The sequence below is a fragment of the Protopterus annectens genome, chromosome 6.part0, assembly GCF_019279795.1.
Source record: "Protopterus annectens isolate FY-2018-M chromosome 6.part0, PAN1.0, whole genome shotgun sequence".
Classification (NCBI taxonomy): domain Eukaryota; kingdom Metazoa; phylum Chordata; order Ceratodontiformes; family Protopteridae; genus Protopterus; species Protopterus annectens.
The window spans coordinates 433325522-433347012 of record NC_056737.1 but is presented as its reverse complement, the minus strand read 5'-3'; the positions used below and the strand labels follow the sequence as shown (position 1 = coordinate 433347012).

Genomic DNA, 21491 nt, shown 5'->3' with positions numbered 1-21491 from the left:
ACTACTATTGGTGTATTACATACATATAAATGAACCAAGATGATAATAATAATTTGTGATTAAAAATATACTTCAAAAAATCAATTCAAAAAATCAGCTTAATAACCATAAAATATATAGAATATATAAGAATGTTGTCAAATATATAAAATATATCAAAAATATGAATTATATTATTTTAGTCACAGAGAATATAAGAAATTACAATTAAAAAATTACTTTAACACTCCAATGTCAATAACTTGCTAGAATGAACATTATCAAAACTACTTACTAAATGTGTCATTTCAAGGCCAATAATGGTTTAATAGATATAGTATCATTTAAACCTGGTAAAACAGAGGCATCAGTATAAATTTACCATCATAATTCTTTATATAGGAGCAAGCCTTTAAAATCACCCCCTCTTGGGTCAACCTGCACAATGTCTACTATACCAAAATTAAAGAAGTGATTATCTCCATGCTCCTTAATATGTCTATAGAGCACATTTTTGTCATCCTTTCTTTTAATACTATATAAGAGGGAATAAATGCGTCTATTGAATCTCCTTTGAGTCTTGCCTATGTAGAGAACCCAGAACAGGTCCTACATATAAGCTAGATAAATAACCATTTTGGTTTGACAGTTACCTCCACAAAACTTTATACGAGTGTGGTTATAGTTATCCAATACCACACTATCACCCTGAAATATGGTGTAACATTGTTTACATGCCCCACATTTAGTTGTGCTCCTATATATATACATGAGTCTTATTTATATGACCTCTCTCTAATATAAGTTTGATGTTAATACCAATTCTAGGACCTTGACCTAAAATAGGGGCAATATCCTGATCTACTAGAATAATATGCCAATTGTCAGTCAGGATTTTCTTGACCTTACCAATATGTGCTCCATATTCCAAAATACATGTCCTGTCAAAGGAACTATCATCTATCGTCTTAACAACTAGGTTTTGCACCACCTTTTCATTACTGTTGTTATAAGGGTGTATATTTCCCCCCCACTCATTGATTACATATTTCCTAACTTTGTACATGGCTTTGACATCATAACCTCTTTCCTTGAATAATGAGGTGATGAATGTCAATTCATCCAACATATCAGTATATACAGATGTCATTCTGACTGCTCTAATAAGTTGCCCCTTATATATATATATATATATATATATATATATATATATATATATATATATATATATATATATATATTCATAAATTGCCTCTCTGGATGATTGCTAGAATATTCTAAATAGTTGTTTGAAAATGTGTTTTTCCTATATATCCTAGAACTAAACTTGTTGTCATCTCTAGAAACTAGTGTATCTAAGCATGCCAGACCCTTATTATTTTTAGAAAACATAAATTTCAAATAACTGTTACTATTGTTTATATAATCGAAAAATTGATCCAACAGAATGTCTCCACCATCCCATATCAAATAGATGTCGTCCAAATATCTAGAATAATATTTGATATATTTCATATAATTGCTTTCAAATATTTTGGTCTCTTCCCACTCAAGCATAACCAGGTTGGCGTATATAGGGGCACAAGCGGCTCCCATAGCTACGCCCCTGGTTTGCCTGAAAAATTCTCCTTCAAAAAAGATATAATTGTGGTCTAGGACCAACAACATCATTTCGATGAGAAGACATGTAGTATCCCACTGAATGTCAACATATTTCCTAATGCTACATGCAAATGCCTCTAGTCCCTCTTCCTTAGGGATACATGAGAACAAATCTATGACATCAATGGTCACAAATAATATATCATTGTTGGATAAATATGTGGGATAACTTTTTAAAATTCCCAAGAATCTTTAGCTATATGTGAAATTTTTCCATATACATGTTTGAGATATGTATGAATCACTTTGCCCATAGGAAATGTCTTAGATCTGCTCCCTGATATTATCGGTCTGAAAGGGGGATCTTCTATTCCTTTGTGTATCTTCGGGATACCTACTATGGTGGCTAAAGTGGGATAATCTACTTTAATATACTTGTAAATATCATCGTTTATCCTATTATCAATTAAAAATTCTTCTATACACATATCAATTTTTCTATATCCAATGTTAATTTCATTGAGGGAAACGTTAGAGTAGTTGCCTGAAGTATGTAACAATTCATGTACCTTACAGGTATACAGTAGACTGTCGTAAATAACTATACCCCCCCCAACCATCTGGTTTCATAATTCTAATGCTTTTTGCATTCTTTAATTCCTGAAGCACCTTGTATTCTTCAACAGTTAGGTTGGACTTAGGATGAATACCTGCTAACTGTTTATTTAACTGATAAATCTGTCGAGTCCCTACTTTGTCATACGTAGAAATGGTAGGATGCATGGGGGGTATATACGTACTCTTCTTTTTTAATACTTGTAAGGTAGTGTCAGTATGATGGGATGTACCTGTGGCTCTGGTATCTTTAAACATAATAGCCAAATTCAATTTCCTGACAAACCTTTTAACTTCGCCAATACAATCTACTAAACTGAACTTATTAGTTGGAATATACTTGATCCCTTTAGACAACAGGTCGAAGTGGCTCGTAGTTAATTCATACCCTGTATAATTCATACCCTGTATAATTATAGATGTTAAAATTCCTGTAGGTGGAGACTACACCGTCATATGTGATATCATCATCATCCCTGATGTCTTCTACTATATCATCCCTATCTCTAGCGAGACCACCATTATCATGTGCCATTAATGGTATCTTAAATGTTGGTGGTACTGCTGTCCTTTCCAATTCCCCCTGGTCCAATGTTTTTCCCTCTCTCTGTGTTCTGTGTATAAAAAATCTGAATTATCTACTGTTTCCTGACTGTGCTGTGTATAATTCTTATCAGTTCTTGAATAGGTCTCTGTTTGATGTTTATTTTTATAATTATTTTTATTTTCATTTTTATTCTTATCCCACAAGTAGGCTTTCCCACTTTTGTAATGGTCCAAATCCCTATGAAATTTCTTCATCTTCCGACCATACACTTTCTGTATGTTATATTCTGCATTGGAAAACTGCTTGGCATACAGTTTCTCCCATTGGGAAAAAAGTAAATCATTCCTAATCAGTTTATTTAATTCTTCCACCTCTTGTATTAAATGAACTAACTTATCATCATTGAACTTTATAAGTATTGACATATACTTTAAACCACTTTGATCAAAAAAAATGTTAAATTCATGTATCATATTCTCTGTGACATCCAATCCCATTGGGTATTTAAAGAATTCATGTATCATATTCTCTGTGACATCCAATCCCATTGGGTATTTAAAGAATCTAAGTCCCATCGGGACTATTTTCATTTCTATGCATTTAGATAAATAAGCATTGTCCAATTTAATATTGTTGATTTGAAACAACTTTCTACCCAAAGCATAAACAAGATCCTTTAATGTACCCTTATGCATATCCTTCAAAGTATGCGACCTATTAACATCCACATTGGGATGTATATTGTCAAAAACACAATCTTTTTCTAAAAAGATTAATGGGGTCTGTATTTGGTGTTTTATTTTTACCCATAGCTTCAGAAATGTTTTTGTCCAAAGTGTTGGTGTCCATAACTATGACATCTATTTGATATGGGATGGTGGAGACATTCTGTTGGATCAATTTTTGGATTATATAAACAATAGTAACAGTTATTTGAAATTTACGTTTTCTAAAAATAATAAGGGTCTGGCATACTTAGATACACTAGTTTCTAGAGATGACAGCAAGTTTAGTTCTAGGATATATAGGAAAAACACATTTTCAAACAACTATTTAGAATATTCTAGCAATCATCCAAAGAGGCAATTTATGAATATATATATAAGGGGCAACTTATTAGAGCAGTCAGGATGACATCTGTATATACAGATATGTTGGATGAAGTGACATTCATCACCTCATTATTCAAGGAAAGAGGTTAAGATGTCAAAGCCATGTCCAAAGTTAGGAAATATGTAATCAATGAGTGGGGGAAAAATATACACCCTTATTGGGAGAAAGATACAACAACAGTAATGAAAAGGTGGTGCAAAACCTAGCTGTTAAGACTATAAATGATAGTTCCTTTGACAGGACATGTATTTTGGAATATGGAGCACATATTGGTAAGGTCAAGAAAATCCTGACTGACAATTGGCATATTATTCTAGTAGATCAAGATACTGCCCCTATTTTAGGTCAAGGTCCTAGATTTGTCAATAAAATTGGTATTAACATCAAACTTATATTAGAGAGAGGTCATATAAATAAGAGCCCCATATATAGGAGCACAACTAAATGTGGGTCATGTAAACAATGTTACACCATATTTCAGGGTGATAGTGTGGTATTGGATAACTATAACCACACTTGTATAAAGTTTTGTGGAGGTAACTGTCAAACCAAAATGGTTATTTATCTAGCTATATGTAGGACCTGCTCTGGGTTCTACATAGGCAAGACTCAAAGGAGATTCAGTAGACACATTTATTCCCACTTATATAGTATTAAAGGAAAGGGTGACAAAAATGCGCTCTATAGACATATTAAGGAGCATGGAGATAATCACTTCTTTAATTTTGGTATAGTAGACATTGTGCAGGTTGACCCAAGAGGGGGAGATTTTAAAGGCTTGCTCCTATATAAAGAATCATGGCGGCAAATTTATACTGATGCCTCTGTTTTCCCAGGTTTAAATGATACTATATCTATTAAACCATTATTGGCCTTGAAATGACACATTTATTAAGTAGTTTTCATAATGCTCATTGTAGCAAGTTATTGACATTGGAGTGTTAAATAGTAATTTTTTAATTGTAATTTCTTATATTCTCTGTGACTAAAATAACATAATGCATATTTTTGATATATTTTATATATTTGACAACATTCTTATATTCTATATATTTTATGGTTATTAAGCTGATTTTTTGAAGTACATTTTTAATCACAAATTATTATTATTATTATCTTGTTTCAGTTATATGTATGTAATACAACAATAGTAGTATTGCTGTGTTAGTAAATGTGTATGTATGTCTTTAAAATTAGTAAGACTGATTTCAAACAGAATTGGCACCAAAAAAGTTATTTAAAGATCAGCTAACGTCAATTTCAATGTTCTGATGAAGCTTGTATTCATACAAGTGAAAGCGCTTAACTTTTTGGAGTTTGGATTCAATAAATGTTTTTATTTTTAACGCATTCGTTTTTTGAGTCATTCGCTTCTTCTAAGACATTTTTCTGCTGCTGGATATCGTTGGTGTAATTGTAGCACTGAAGTAGTGTGTGGATTTCCCAAGACACAGAGGTTCGTTTGCGTTACAGTGGATTTTGGTATTTTGTTCTAAACTGGCAGAGAAAGAATCCAGTCCAGAGATTCTGTCCACATAACGAACCTCCTCCATGTAATGAATACATCTTCCTAGTAGACTGCTTTTAAGATGATGACAATATGTGAACAGCTTGAAAAAACTTGGTATTTCTAGCTATCAAGGGAACTGGAGAAACCATGCGGTTAACTTCAGGTACTGAAGGTTAGGGGAGGAATCCTGGATGAAAAATGTTATCAGGAATGGGATCTAGCACCCAAGGGGAGCACTTCAGAAGAGGCCAAAGGAAGGGAAACCACACCTGACAAGGCCAAAAGGGGACTAGGAGAATCACAGCAGCTCCGCAGCGGGCTGCCTTCTGAAGAAACTATCACGGGAACTAGGGAATAAGTGACCCTGGGGCCAAGCAAACAGTGTGTCCCTGGGTAATTGTCCCAGAGGAGGAACTAGAAAATAATACATGCTGCACTTTGTGTTGGATGGGTAGTCAAATAGACTGCAACACGGAGTGTCCTAATGCTGAAAAATCTGAGCTGCAACCTTTGTATTCTGGGACCACTCACTGCGCAATAGAATGCTCCTGCTGAGGCTGATGGCTAGAATGTTGGCTTTTCCTGGGCTATGCACTGCTACTAGTAACCACTGAGAACAAATCGCCCACTGCCAGACCCTCATAGCCTCGTGACAGAGGATATGAACATGATCCCCCTGTTTAGCAAAATGAAACTAGAAACTCTAAGACAAAGTCCATGACAGCAGATGCAGGACAGCAACCAAATCTTTTAACTCAAAGAGCACTTTATTTGCGGAAAAATAATAAAATAACTTGATAAAATAAGTTGAATAGCAGCAATAAATCAAGTGCTTTCATCTCTGTTCATTCAGAGACTTTTTCAAGATAAAACACACAGTCAACAGTCCCTTTTTAAAATAGTAAAAGACATCCCCCCCTAATTACTCTCCAACAATAAGTTACATTCATCAATTAGAATCTCATAAATTATTCAACAGCTAGAGAATTATATTTTTAAAAGTATAGAAACTGTATAAAATATAAATAGCACTCATTGTAAACCATAAAATGCATAATATGTTGCAATAAAAACATTCACCATCCAAACATTTAAAATAAACTGTATGTATATATATACATACACACTTCTCTTTTTATCTATTTATCTATCTAGTGCCTTCAATTTGAGAAAATATGCTAAAAACAGGGCATCATTTATACCTGGCCAACTTGTTGCATTCATTCTAATTTGCCATATAGCCTCCTGTTTTTTCTAATTGCAGTGTCCATGGGCCACCCATTGTGTTAATTTCAAGTCCGTCCAGAATCATAAACTTAAAAATATGGTTAGGGAAATCATTACAGTATTTTGCAAGAGCATTCATCTCTTTTTTCAACCTTATATCTGTAAGGTGTTCGTAAATTCTACTTTTAAGCTTCCTTTCAGTTTTTCCAATGTACTATGCTGGCATTTCATGCACAAAGCACAATACACAACTCTCTCAGTCTGGCACGAACCTTTTTTTTTTTTTTTTATCTTTATCATACTCCCATTTATTCTAAAAAGTGTGTACACATTGTGCATGACCCACATTTTTTTCATATAGTCTACTATGGGTTTCTTAATTTTTGCTTCAAGAATATTTTCGAGGGTTCGCCCCCTCCTGTATACCATGCTTGGTTTTTCACCCACCCATTCTCAAACATTGTTGCATGATCTAACAATAACCCAATTTTTATGTACAATGTTAGTAATCATTTTACTGGATCTGTTACAGGCTGTAACCAATGCTGACCTGGATTATGCTACTCCCACGGTCTCAATTTCCACCTCCACACTCTCCTTACTGGACCATGATAGGCGGTAGCATCTACCACTCTAGCATCATTTACCCCTATGGTCTCAGTTAATTCCTCAAGCTCATCTCTCTCTGTATATCCATTAAGGTCATCCATCCCTATAAGTAAATGTGGTTAATTTATATCCTGGTTAAGGATGGCTTTAAAGTGTCCTCTTTCTCTTTTATTTATTACTTCAATAAGTAACTTGTTCACTAAAATAGTAGGATAACCCCTTTTAACAAACATTTCTTTCAATAATTCACATTCTCCAAGGAATGTTTCAAAACAAGTAATCATGCGGGCAGCTCTTACAAATTGTCCCTTATGACGGCCTTTTTCTGTTTGTAGGGGTGAGCACTGTTAAAATGCAGGAAGCTATTGGAATACGTTTCCTTACAGAAAATTTCAGATTAGAACACACCTAAAGAGCTATTCTTTACCAATCTAACATCCAATTATGCAATTTCACTTACTCCTACAGTGTGGGTGAAACTTAAAAATTGGGTAGAATTGTTAATATACACTAAGAATTCATTAATCATCCCTTGCGGGCCAACCCAAAACACAAAAATGTTGTCCAAAAAAACAAATATAAAGTCTTCAATATTTATAAAAGACTGATTTTATTAAGAACTGTTTCTCCCCCCACAATGTGAGCCCATAGCAACTCATACTACATTGGAAAAACTGAAAGGAAGCTTATGAACACCTTAGAGATATAAGATTGAAAAAAGAGACGAATACCCTTGCAAAATACTGTAATGATTTCCATGACCATACTTTTTAAGTTTAGGATTCTGGACGGACTTGAAATTGACCCAATTAGAAAAACAGGAGGCTATATGGCAAATTAGAAGGAATGCAACAAGTTGGCCAGGTATAAATGATGCCCTGTTTTTAGCGTGTTTTCTCAAATTGAAGGCATTAGATAGATAAATAGATAAAAAAAGAAGTGTGTATGTGTATATACATACAGTTTATTTTAAATGTTTGGATGGTGAATGTTTTTATTGCAACATATTATGCATTTTATGGTTTACAATGAGAGAGTTATCTTTTATACAGTTTCTATACTTTAAAAAAAGAATTATCTAGCTGTTGAATAATTTATGAGATTCTAATTGATGAATGTAACTTATTGGTGGAGAGTAATTAGGGGGTTGTCTTTTACTATTTTAAAAAGGGACTGCTGACTGTGTGTTTTATCTTGAAAAAGTCTCTGAATGAACAGAGACGACAGCGCTTGATTTATTGCTGCTATTCAACTTATTTTATTATTTTTCTGCAAATAAAGTGCTCTTTGAATTAAAAGATTTGGTTGCTGTCCTGCATCTGCTACCGTGGACTTTGTCTTGATGATCCCCCTGTTTGTTGAGATGACAGACAAGAACACATTGTCAGTCTGTACCACAATCACACCTTTGGGAAGAGCATCCTAAAAAGCCTGCAATGCAAGGAGGACTGCTCTCATCTCCAGAACACTGATGTGAATGTGGGCTTCAGTGGATGACCAGGACCAGGATAAAAAAAAATAAAATAAAAATAAAATAAAATAAAGACCCTTGAATCGCCCTCCTTCGAAATACCCCCACCCCAGGAGGGAGGCAACTTTGGTGGCAGTGTCCAAGTGAGATGAAATCATGGCCTCCCATTGGTTACCAAGAGAAACTGCAACAAACAAATTTCATTGTGATGCACCTTCAATAACTATAGCAAAAAAGATGAGTAATGAAAGACCACTGAATGGCCACAGTACATTGCACAGCCCTTAGATGATATTAGATGATATTTGGCTAAAGGAAACAACCCAGTGGATGGTACTGTGACAGCTGGAAGCTTTGAAGTTGCACTCACTGAAAAAGCCTAAGTCTGAAGGCTGAAAACTCGAGAAATTGGAAGCCTGGGGATTTGGCCGATTGTGTCCAAGTGACACCTTGTAAATTCCATAACTTGTACATGCTGAAGGCTCGAGTTTGGAAAATTGATTGTGATGCCTAAATGGTCGCACAGTTGGAGTAAGCAATCCCTAGCCATGATGAATGATGCTCTTGTGGAGGAGGTGAGGAGCCAATCATCCAGGTAGGGAAGGGTCTACAATCCCTGCAGTCGAATCCAGGCTGCGACCACTGCTATGCACTTGGTAAAATTTCTGTGGATTACGGTGAGACTAAAGGGCAGGGCCCTCAACTGCCAATGACTGATCCTCCAGCCAGAAGCACAGAGACCTCCTGGAATGCCTATCTTCATATGATGGTAGGTGTCCTTGAGGGTCTATCGAGCACATCCAATTGTCCAATCTCAGAAGAGGCAAGATGGACTGTACCATGATCATCTGGAACTTGGTCTTTTTGACAAACTGACTTAGTTTGCTTAGATCCAAAACTGGTCTGAGGTCCTTGGTTTTTTTTGAAACTAAAAAGAACCTTGAATAGACTCTGGATCCTTTCCAGTTTGGTGTGACCTCCTGAACAACTCAAATTACAAGCAGCTTGCAGATCTCTACAGCTGCATACAGTCTCTAATGGGATAAAACATCTGAAAGACATCTTTGATGAAAGTTTGGAACTTCTGAAAAGGGAATGTAATAATATCTGGATACGACTCAACATCCACACATCTGAGGTGATGGCCTCCCAAACTTTTGGAAGGAGAGCCAAATGATCTCTGACTGCCTCCAGAGAAGAGCAGTCAGGCAACCATTCAGGCTCGCCGAAAGGGCCTGCTGGAGAAAGCCCCACAGAAACCCCAATTATGTGGACGGCCCCTGCACTGCCGGAGGCATCCGTTATGATCCTCCCTCCCCCAGTCGTCAGGAGGAACCCTCTGAATGGGTGCTCTGGGAAGACTGCTGTGACTTTTTGAAGAGATGTTTACCCTCCTTCTGATTCCTTGAAAATGTTTGATGATGGTTAGCAAAACATGCTTCAACTGTGGTAAGTGATTTCCCATTCAGTTCACTCCTTGTCAGATTATCTAAATTCTGGCCCAAATAAGAAAGACCCATCAAAAGGGGCACTGACAAAGGACACCTTGAAGCAATCCGCAAAGTTACCTAAACACATCCAAGTGTGGTGCTGCATGACAATATTGGCATTAGTTGTTAGAGATGCTCCATCAGCCGGATTTCAGCTTAGCCTCATTGAAATATTAGCAATGGAAAGCAGGGTGGACAACTGAGTCTCCAGCGACTTCTGTGTCTCCAGAGACTGCTGTGTCCTGAGGGTTCTTGACACTTCAGACACTAAGTCCTTGTGAAGTCTTTGTCAAGTGTGACTGGTAATTACAAGCTTTCAGCACAAAAGTGGATGAGCTATAGCAGCACGTCCCTAAATTATACAAATCCCAATACACCCTGATTGGGGGGGGGGGGGGGGAGTAGAGGCCTTCTCCTCATACATCCCCTTCCACCAAAACAGCATAGATGGCTGGACCCTTACTCCAATGTGGCCTGTCCTTAGGTGGGGAGTGAGAATCTTATCCTAATGCTTGGGGATAAGGCTCCACTGTGCTGGGTTCATTCCACACCCTCCAGGACACTAGATCTATAACAGCATCTGGAGGGGGGAACTACTCAAGGCCTGCTTGGGCCTATGCTGAAGGCCTCCAAATGACTGACTCCTCCCAAGAGGGGGCTGCTGTGTCCAGCCTCCATGCTGATGAAGTAGCTGCAATAAGTCGACAAAAAAGGCATCATCCAACTGAAACTTAGGGGAATTTCTCTCCTTCCTAGATTTCAGTATCCTCAGTAACAGACTCCTCTGGGGAGTTGAGGTATTTCCTTTTACACTTCCTCTTCTCTGAAACCTCCCATTCTGACAAAGCTGGGAAGAAAGGGAACAGCTCAGTGTCCAGCCACAGGGGCAGGATAGAGGCTTGCCGACATAGGCTATCCAGGAGCAGACAGATGAGAAAATGGAAGGGACACCAGCTGGAGAAACCCGACCCTTTTCATGAAAGGAGAACATCCTCTCTACAACTTTGAAAGCTGACACAGAAACTAGCCTCTCCAGGACGAGAGTACCATAACCCGAAAGGTGCCAGAGACAACCCCCAATACCAAGGGAGTCATAAATAGCTCCAGCATTGAGAAAGGCACTGAGCTGTCCAAAGCCAAAGCCCCAAGTGGAAGAGACTTATCCTGAAGCAGGAACCATTGACCACTAACCTGAAAACTCTGACTTCGACAGCAAAGCTCAGAGGTCCCAATGGCCCCAAAAAAGTAGAAGTCAAAGCAAGCAAAGAAAGAGTTGGACCTGAAGACGTCCAAGTTGTCAGATCTGACCTGGAGAGTGGAAGATCAGCTGGCCCACAAGACATTGGATCCAATGGGGCCAAGGGAGGAATTAGCCAAAAGAATAGAGCTGAGTGTCCTGATAATGGATTTGAAGGGATAAGGCCTAAATTGCATCTGCAAAAAGAACCTCATAATTTACTCCAATTTTGAAGTTTTAATGCTGCCCACTGACATCAATGACCAGATGGATGATGCCACAGAAGGGGACTTGACTTGGAAGTTTTTTTAGATGAAGACCCAGTATGCCAAATCCAAGCAGGGGGGGACTCAAATGGGGCAATGAGGGGGAAGACCCAGCAACCGCTCTGGTGGGGTGGATGGTGAAAAGGGGTGGCTAACTTACCGAAGGGGTTCCTTTGATCAGGAAGGGGCTTGTGAGGCTCACAGCCAGGGACAGAGCCTTGCTGGTTTTCTGCACTGATTGGGATCAGCTCCAAGGAGGTGGTGCCGATATTAGTGCCAGGACAGCCTGGGAACCTGAAAATCTTGTGAACTTTGGATCCATTGAGCCTGAGGAGGAAGGACCAAGAACAGAAGACAGAGGATCTTTTCCAATCCCCTGTTGAAGGCCTGGGGTCCAACTGTCAGGGCTTCTCGGACCCAGTCTTTGGAGCCAAAGGAGAAGCAACGTAAGAAACAGAAGAGGGAGAACCAGAGTGGAGATGCCCTTTGAGGACCAACTTGGCCCTACACTCATTAATGGTCTGAGTTCCAAACCCCTCACAAATGGAACATTCAAAATCCAGATGTGAAGCTTCCAAACAGTAAATGCACTTCAAATGTCCATCATGCAAATGTAACCTGTGAATGCTTTCAAGCACTTTTTAAAACCCTTGCCCATAACCAATAAAAGAATTACAAGACAGAGTGAACATGGACAACAAAAACACTAACTACACTAGAAGAAACGACAACAAGCAGGCCAAAAGGCAGGAAGTCCAAGCGGACAAGCAAAAGAGGGAAATAAGCCTACCTACCTAGCTACCTAAAAAGACACAGCACCAAAATACAATGGGGAAAAAAAGCAGAAAGAGGGTATGGGTATAGCAAAAATCTCAAAGAAAGCACTACACTCATAACCAGAAAATGCTGAATAGAGCCAAGATCGAGATGCTAACTGGAATGGTGGCAAACTAGATCTAGGGATTAGAGTGAGAAACAAGGAGTTGTGGGTAAGGCAGGCAGAGCCAAGAGGGCTAAAGACTTTGGAAATGGCTGGTGTTGGATCCAAATCTGATCTGAAGACCCACAGGTTGAAGCCAGATGGAGCAAACAGTGGATCAGGAGATACACTATGCACATTTTACAAGCGATAGTATTGCTAATTAACATATTAAATGCCTGAGCATATTGAATGTTTCATAAGGTTTAGTTTTTGTGTTACTAATCCATAGCATACTCAGATTCACAGGTTCATAGGTTCATACTAGGCTATCTGCCCTAGGGCATTTATAAGCCTAGCCAGAGTGTGTTTGGCTTTCGCCACCCATTTTAAATGAATTTTGCTATGCCCTTTTTCGAGGTTAGTATACTGTGCCTCTGTCTAACAGTGACACAGAAGTGATACCCAGGGTAAACCTACCATCTCCCATCCACTCATCAAGATTCCTCTTGAAGAGAGTCAATGAGGGACTCTGCCTAACCTGGACTGGGATTTTATTCCAGAATGAAGGGAGCCTCTGGGTTATGAATCTGTCCCTCCAGCATGTCCCATTTATTTCAGTGCTGAGGTTCAAGTCTCTCGAGCGCGTAGCTTGATGGGATTTGGATTTTCTGAGGTGCAGCATGTCCATTAATTCCTGGTTGGACATGGCTTTATACGTCAGGCACAGATCGCCTCTGAGCAGGCGGTATGCCACTGAGTACAGCTGGAGTTTCTTTAACCGGGCAGCATATGGCATCTGTTTGAGCCCTTTGATCCTCTTGGTGAGGTACTTTTGGGGTCTTTCCAGTTGCTGCAGGTGTCTGGTAAGGTACATCCCAAAAGGGGCATTGTACTCAATTATGGGCCTGATGAGGGATGAGTAAAGAGGCATGATGACCTCCCCTGATCTAGATGTGAATCCCTTCATGATTAGGTGGGCTATATAAAATGTTTTTCTAACCACTTTGGCCACGTGGTTGTCAAATGAGAGATTGCTATCAACTTGGGTCCCCAGGTCCCTAATTACTTCTTCCATACTTAATGGATTACCACCTATGTGGTAATTTGTCGGCACTTTGTTTTTGCCAAAGGGGATGACTATACACTTTTTGGCGTTTAGCTTGAGGCCATGGCTCTGGCACCAGTTGTCTGTTTCTATGAGGCCCTTTTGTAGGATGCTTGTGTCGGCTGGAGAGTCAATTATGGCGCCCAGTTTGCAGTCATCTGCAAACTTGGTCAGCCACAGTCCTTCCGTGTTAGCCTGTACCTCCGAGAAATATATACCGAACAAGAGAGGTCCCAGGACTGAGCCTTGTGGGATGCCACTTGTAACTGGTTTGGAGTCTGACATGGCTCCAGCAATTATAACCATGTGGGTGCTGTCCTTGAGCCAGTTTTATATTTAAGCTGGTGAGCCTATCTATAATGCCCAAGTGGGGTATTGTATCGAAGGCTTTTGCAAGGTTCAGGTAGGCTGTGTGGACCACCTTCCCCTCGTCAATGGCCTTGGTGACTATTTCAAAGAAACCAACTAGGTTTAAGAGGCAGGATCTGCCCTTAAAGCCGAATTGTGTAGGATCCAGTGTCTGTAGGTCCCCAATATCTTTATGAGGTCCATGATGATCCTTTCCATAGCTTTGCAGACAAAGCTAGTCAGGCTTATGGGGCGATAGTTTCCAGGATCCGTTGAGGCACCACCTTTGTGGACAGGGACCACTGTTGCTGTACGCCACTCTTTGGGTACATATCCTGTAGTAAGGCTGAGATTGAACAGTAGTTTTATGTTTGGGTTTAGTTCTTCTTGGAGTTCATGTAGGACACAGCCCGGGACACCGTCTGGTCCCATTGATGCTGTGTTTTTTGCTTTAGAGAGGGCAGCTCTTACCTGAGCATCTGAGATGTCAGGGGGGGCAGCACTCTGCTGGGATAGATATTTGCCCTTTTGGTGGGAAAGGGGGGGAGAAGTTTGCGCTGAACCTGTCAGCTAGGATGTTGGCAATGTCTGTGGGCTAGGTGTATTTTTTGTCATTTTGGACTAATTCTGAGCATATCTGGGAATTCCCACCCAGGTTCCTAACATAACTAAAGAAAGCCTTGTGATTATCCTTAGTGTCCTGTGCACTTTTTCTCTTGAAGCTGGCCTTAGACGATTTTATGAGTGCCCGTAGTTTTTTGCTAATACTGATCAGAGATGCCTTCCCTTTTTGGGATTTTGCTCTATCATGTAGTAGCTTCCTCCTTCTATTGTATAGTTTGTTTATGGCTGGGGTCCACCAGACAGGTCGCCTAACTTTGGAGGATTGGGTCTTGGTTTTATTTGGGATTGCATGATCCATGCATTCCTGAAGGTGTTCATAGAATGCGTTTATAAAGGATTCTGCGGTCTGGGCCGTATTTTCCACAGGCCCAGGGGCTTTGAAGGATTCCACCTCGGTTTTGAGGAGTGTGAAATTTGCTTTAGAGAAGTTTTTCACTGTGGTTTTCTGGGCAGGGGCTGGGGTCGGGATGTGAATATCTAGTGAGATTAGTTTATGGTCTGATCTTACCAGTGAGGGATACACTTCTGGTCTGGAGCATAGAGTCCCCATGTTGGTGATGATCAGGTCCAGTAAGTTTTCCCCTCTTGTGAGAGTGACAAAAAGTTGTTCCATAGCATTTGAGTTTATAAATTCTAGGAACCTTCGGGCTAGGGTGTTGGAGCTAGAGTAATGCTCCCAGTCTATGTTAGGGTAGTTGAAGTCGCCCAATATAATGGTGTTTGGAGAGAACTTCATATTTTCCAGTGTTCTCAGGAAGGCCGAGTGGGGTTCCTGGGTTTGGGAGGGTGGTCTGTAGCAGGCTATAAACTGGAAGGCAGTTTTACCCACTGTTAGTTGCACATGGATAGTCTCTGATGCTTCGTGCTGTGCCACCAACCTGGAGGTGTGGGTATCTTTGACTAATATTGATACCCCCCTCCTTTTGTGGTTCGGTCCAAGTTTTGGGGCCGAAAAACATGGTATGAGGTATAACCTGGTAGTGCTGGGGTGCTCTCAGGAGCCTTGAACCAGGTTTCTGTTACTGCACAGATATCAATGTTCTCCATGCTAAGGAGAGTTTCGAGTGCGTGCATCTTGAGGTTTAGACTTCTGGCGTTGAGTAGCATTACTCTTAGTTTCTTATCCCTTGTGATACCTATGGAGGTGGATTTGTCTTTTGAGCCTTGCCTAAAAAAGGCACTATGGGGGTGGCAAGAGCCTTTGCCAATATCCGAAAGCCCAGGGGTGACAGGTGCAAGCCGTCCCTAGCAAAACATCATGGCTTGTCGAGCATGTCATCCCAGGCAGACAGGCATTGGATCCCCTTTGAATGACACCAATACTTAAGCCAATTGTTGAAATTGATCATCTTGTCTTCATATTGTGGCATCATTCTTGGTGAGGGTAAGATGCTACTCAAGGTCAGGGTCATACCAGCCTGGGCTACATGCTCGGAGAGCTCCTCTATGTCTCTTTTCATGTAGTCCAGGGAGGTACATCTCAGATCATTCACACCAGCATGGACAATGACTGAGTCATATTTGTACTTGCCTTGGAGTGCCTGAGTGCTTGTGTTATGTGGCGGATCCTAGTGCCCGACAGGCAGCTCACCGTGACCTTCTCCTTGTTCAGCCTGGTGAGCGGGACGTCAGTGTGCCTGATGATAGAGTCACCTATTACAAGTGTATCAGGTGTGTTGTTTAGCCTTAAGGGCTGTGACTGTTCGGCACACTGGCTTTGTGAGCTATGTGTTGCATGTGTTTTGTTTTGGGGTAGCGGTTGCTTGGGTGTCTGCTTTGGAGGTCTCTGCTGATTAGGCAGATTTTTATTTAGAGATCATGTACATAATAACTTAGTAGGCACTTTCCATGTGTGTTGTTTGGCCTTATTCTCCTTAAAATGAATGGAATGCTTCCCAGAGGTTATACTCCCATTGAAAAAGAGAAAAAAAATTGAACTAAGTGCATCAGTGAAGAGGTCCTACTTTAGACAGTTTAAGATGTACTCTTCTTAGCTTTAGTAATGGGGAAAAGCCCAAACACATCAGCTGACTATAAAACAATCTTTTTTTTTTTTTTTTAAATTATATTCACTAGCACACTATTATGCACAACTTATTTTTAAACAAACAAGAGAACAGACATACTAGACAAGTCCTTTTCACCATAAAGGTGCCAAAATCTAAACTCCCCCAACTGTTTGTATTTAAAATCCAAAAAACACAAGTCCACATAAAATAAAACTGATATGTCAAGGTACTTTGCCCTAAAAACTGCACACACATGGAAAAAAGTTAATAAATCTAATAGTACAGCAAAAAAACAAAACAAAAAAAAAGTCAAGCATCACAAACTTTGATTATTAATGGGAAAGAAGTAATGCAATTTTTTTTTTACGTCTGTTTCTAGATAAACCGAAACCATCGTTATGCAAAGAAAAATTATCATGATTTAGTTATGTATAAATACATACCCTCTGGTAGCAACAGTTGGAGCCTTGGAAACAGTAGTTGTCTTTGATCTGTGGGATAAACAAAAGTTGTGACAAAAAGTACAGAAAGTAATACGAGTAAAAGAAATCAGTGTTATTTGCTATGATATAAAAAGCTACATTTAGGAGCATGACACAAATTTATTCTCAACTACCCTCCACTCCCCATAACACAGTTTTAGTTCCTTCCTTTGAGTAAATGGGTGATTTTCCTCTTCAGCAATTGCCATCACTAGATACTATTTAGATTAATTAAAGTGGCTGTTAAAAGTAACTTTACTCTAAGTTTGTGAACATATTGTTATGATCTTTCTCTGCTTTTTTCTGATTGTGGGAGGATTTTTTAAGTAAGTTTACAAAGATTATCTGCTATCAAAAATACTTAAGTGCAACTACTGTGTCTTAGTGCTAATAAGGGTTGCTGTCTGACATCTATCCAATGAGCACGACAGCAAGAAAAGTGCAACTTGCCTGGAGATATCACACAGAGGAGGGCCAAAGCAGAAGCAATGAGATTTTTATGCTCCAAGAAATTGGGTTGGGTCACACTAGTAGAACTCCTAACAGCAAAGGGTCTACATATCTTAGTAAAGCCTGTAAAACAACAAGGAGGGGAACATTTTAGAAGTTTAAATAGCACTTTCTTCACTCAGAAGGGCTGCTATTTGAGAACTATCTACATACACATCATCAAAACAGTCTGACGTGCCCTGCTGGGTGGCAAATCCATTGAGTATCAAGGAGATGAAGAAGTGAGATGTGCAGGAAAAAAGATTTGAGTTTATTTTGAAGCCCTGAGCACCAGAACATGAGGTCACTGGTTTACCTTTTAAGTGCTTCTTGGTGCTAAAAAGATGTGCTGTCAGACTGTTAGTCAGCATGAGAAGCAAAGAAAGTATGAGCGAGTAGAAGCACCTCCCTTCCCCAAGCAGGGCCAATAAAACACAATAGATGGAAATGCTGGGGAACAGTGGAAGCAGCTGTGAATATTCAAAGCTCTGTAGTTTAAGAGCTACATAACTCTTAGTGCAAAAGGTTTATAACAGCTTGTAAAACTCTTAACATAACATAAAAGTGATTTTAAATGGTGAGTCACAGACTATGGCTCCTGCAATACAAATGAGCTTGCACCTTCTCATGCCCAAAACAATGCAGTAAGAACAGTAAGGCAAAGTGCTACTTATCAATTTAGATTTGTATGGACTGGCTGGTCAACGGATGGAAGAATTCAGAAGACATTAAACCCCCCCCCCCCAAAAAAAAAATAAAATGAAACTAATTTATTATAAAACACCAATACACTTTAGCACCTCAGATAGCGCCTTCAGTGGAAAATGACAAAAACAAAAAAGCAATCCATTTAAATACACACAAAGCCCATATATATTTATTTTATTTTTTATTTCACATTTGTTAACCGAGGTGTCTGACTGAGCCGAAAAGGCCCTTTTTCAGCAGAGGCCCGGGGAGAAAAGCTCCACAAAGAAAAATTACAGACACATTTAGTTATTTAGACATGATCAGTATACACACAAATTACAAGAGACATGTTTTTCAGTGGTATGCGGCACATAAACAGTTACAGTGGAGAGAACAAACAAAAAAATATTAATTTAAAAAATAAAGGTAATTAATAGATTTGTGGTGTACAGCTGATATATATATATATATATATATATATATATTCTAAAACATATCAGAACAGTTAATGCTGAAATGCTATGAGTAGCAGTAGTAGCTGGCAGTAGGAGGAGTTATGTAGCAGCCATGCAACTGAATGAGGTGACTGGGTACAACAGATCTTTAATAAGGACTGGAGCAAAAGGGGTACACAAAGACAGGTATGCTGTGCAATCCTATCTGGTGAAGCTGCTGGGCTTCCTTGTACAAACAAACAAACACTTTCCAATACTCATAGTAGAGATAACTTTTCTGGATGCAATGTTGGACAATTTTAGTTTTGCTGCTAAATGTATGACTGGGTGAAGTATTTTTTTTACACATTCATTGCAGAAAAATTATTATAATCGATTTAACAAGCTGATGGAAAGGAGGAAAAGTCTTCACTTTAGCAATGGTAAGACACTGGAAAAGGATATGGAAAAACATTTGACAGTATTTGCAGGGCTGTGCAAGATGTTAAAAAAATACAAATAAAATGGACACATGGACTGGAGGGTGGGAGGCTTTTGTTTCTTTTAGCACAAAGAAACAAACATAACCACACAAGGTAAATGAAATAAATGAACGAGTGAACACGTATATTGAAACCAAGCCCAAGTTATGTCTCTTTTGTGTGGAATTATGGCCCTTACAAACCTAGCCAAGTTCTACCCTTATTTCCATGATCAGCATCTTTTGCCCCTGTCCAAGAGGAACACAGGTGGAACCCCCCACGTGCATTGACCGTTACCCATCCAATCATTCAGACTGTGTTTGAAGAGGTGCTCTGCTTGACATGAAGCGGGAGTTTGTTCCAAAGGTGTGGTAACTTCTGGGAGACAAATCTGTCCCTCCTGCAGGTTCTATTAATGTCACATACCAGGTTAAGATCTTTAGAGCGAGTAACCAGTGTACCATTTGGCTTGGGGATATGCAGCAATTCCAGTAAAGCAGGGTCAAAGATTGCCTTACATACAAGGCAGAGATCACCTCTGAGTAGTCTATATCGAACAGAATAAAGTGACAGTGATTTCAGATGATCCACACAGGACAGGATCATAGGAGGTTACTGGGCTAATGGCCCTGAAGCCCTTACAAGCCTAGCCAAGAGTTTATCCCCAAAAAAGAAACCTCTGTTAGGACCTGTCGCCCCTGTCAATGAGGAACACAGGTGGAGCCCTGGGGACATATATGCAGTTTCCCAACCAATCATCAAGGTTGCCCTTGAAGAGGGTCAGTGACGTACCCGACATGTTTGGGAAGTTTATTCCAGAGATGGGGTAGCCCTCTGGGATACAAATCTGTCTCTCCAGCAGGTTTTGCTGATGTTGCATATTAGATTAGGCCTTTTTTGAGGGGGTAATGTACGAGGAGTTAGACTTATGGATATGGAGCACCTCTCGTAGGGCAGGGTCCGATACTGCCTTGTAAGGTGAGACACAGATCACCTCTGAGCAATCCATACAGTACAGAGTAGAATGATAGTGATTTGAGCCTGTCCGCATTGGACAGGTGTTGGGGGCCATGGATTTTTTTTGTCAAGTATTTATGTGGCCTTTCCAGTTGATGCAGGTGTTTGGAGAGGTACATACCAAACAGGGCGTTATACTCGCTTACTGGCCTAATGAGGGAGGAGTACAGAGAGGTAATAACCTCCTTTTTTCTGGATGCAATCCCTTTACTTATGAGATGAACCAACTAAAAGGCTTTTCTGACCACTGCCACTACACAATGGTCGAATCTGAGATTGTTGTCAACCTGAGTACCCAGGTTTCTCACCACAGGTTGTGTGCTTAGGGGCTTGCTGCTAATGTGGTAATTAGTAGGGGCCATGTTTTTGATGAATGGCATAATACATTTTGTATTTAACTTAAGGCCATGACTTTGGCACCAGTCATTTGTTGCTGTGAGACCCACTTGCAGTATTTTATCATCATTTGGGAGTCAATGACAGCAGCCAACTTGCATCATCTGCAAACTTGGTCAGCCACAGGCCTTTTGTCTTTGCTTGCTGGACCTCTGAGAAATATATGCCAAACAGTAGGGGTCCCAGGACAGATCCCTGGGGAGCACCATTAGTGACAGGTCTGCTTACGGAGGTGGAGGAACCCATTTTGACCTTGTAAGTAATATTGGGGAGCCAGTTGGCCATACACCTGATGAGATAGGGATTTACACCAAGCTGCGTTAGCTTTTCGATGATGCCTGAGTGAGGGATTGTGTCAAAGGTCTTGGCAAAGTTAAGGTAAGCTGTATATACTGACCTTCCCTCATCCAGGGCCTTGGTGACCATCTCAAAGAAGTCAACCAGGTTCAGCAGGCAAGATCTGCCTTTGATGAATCCAAACAGGGTGGGGTCAAGTGTTTGGAGATTGCCTATGTCCTTTTTTATGAGATCCATAATAATAATAATAATAATAATAATAATACGCTCCATGGCTTTACAGATCAGACTTGTCAGGCTAATGGGGAGTTTCCAGTCTCAGTAGTGACACCAACTTTGTGCAAGGGGATGACATTGGCAGTTCGCCACTCTGGTGGAATGAAGCCTTTACTTAGGCTGTGGTTGAATAAAGTGCTCAATGGCAAAGCTATGTCTTGCTGGAGATGGTGTAGTATACAGCCTGGGATACTAACTGGTCCCATGGAAGCTGTGGTCTTTTGCCTTGGATAGGGCCTTTAACACGATCTACG

General features: G+C 39.9%; 1 protein-coding gene across 2 annotated transcripts in view; it reads right to left on the bottom strand.

Annotated features, from left to right (window-relative positions):
* Nucleotides 1–21491, bottom strand: part of KNSTRN (kinetochore localized astrin (SPAG5) binding protein) — a 1051623-nt gene that overhangs the window by 564876 nt on the left and 465256 nt on the right. For both annotated transcript variants that reach the window (XM_044074175.1, XM_044074176.1), the window contains one exon: nt 17118–17165. In XM_044074175.1, coding sequence (XP_043930110.1) covers nt 17118–17165 — 48 coding nt within the window. The remainder of the gene's footprint in view (nt 1–17117; nt 17166–21491) is intronic.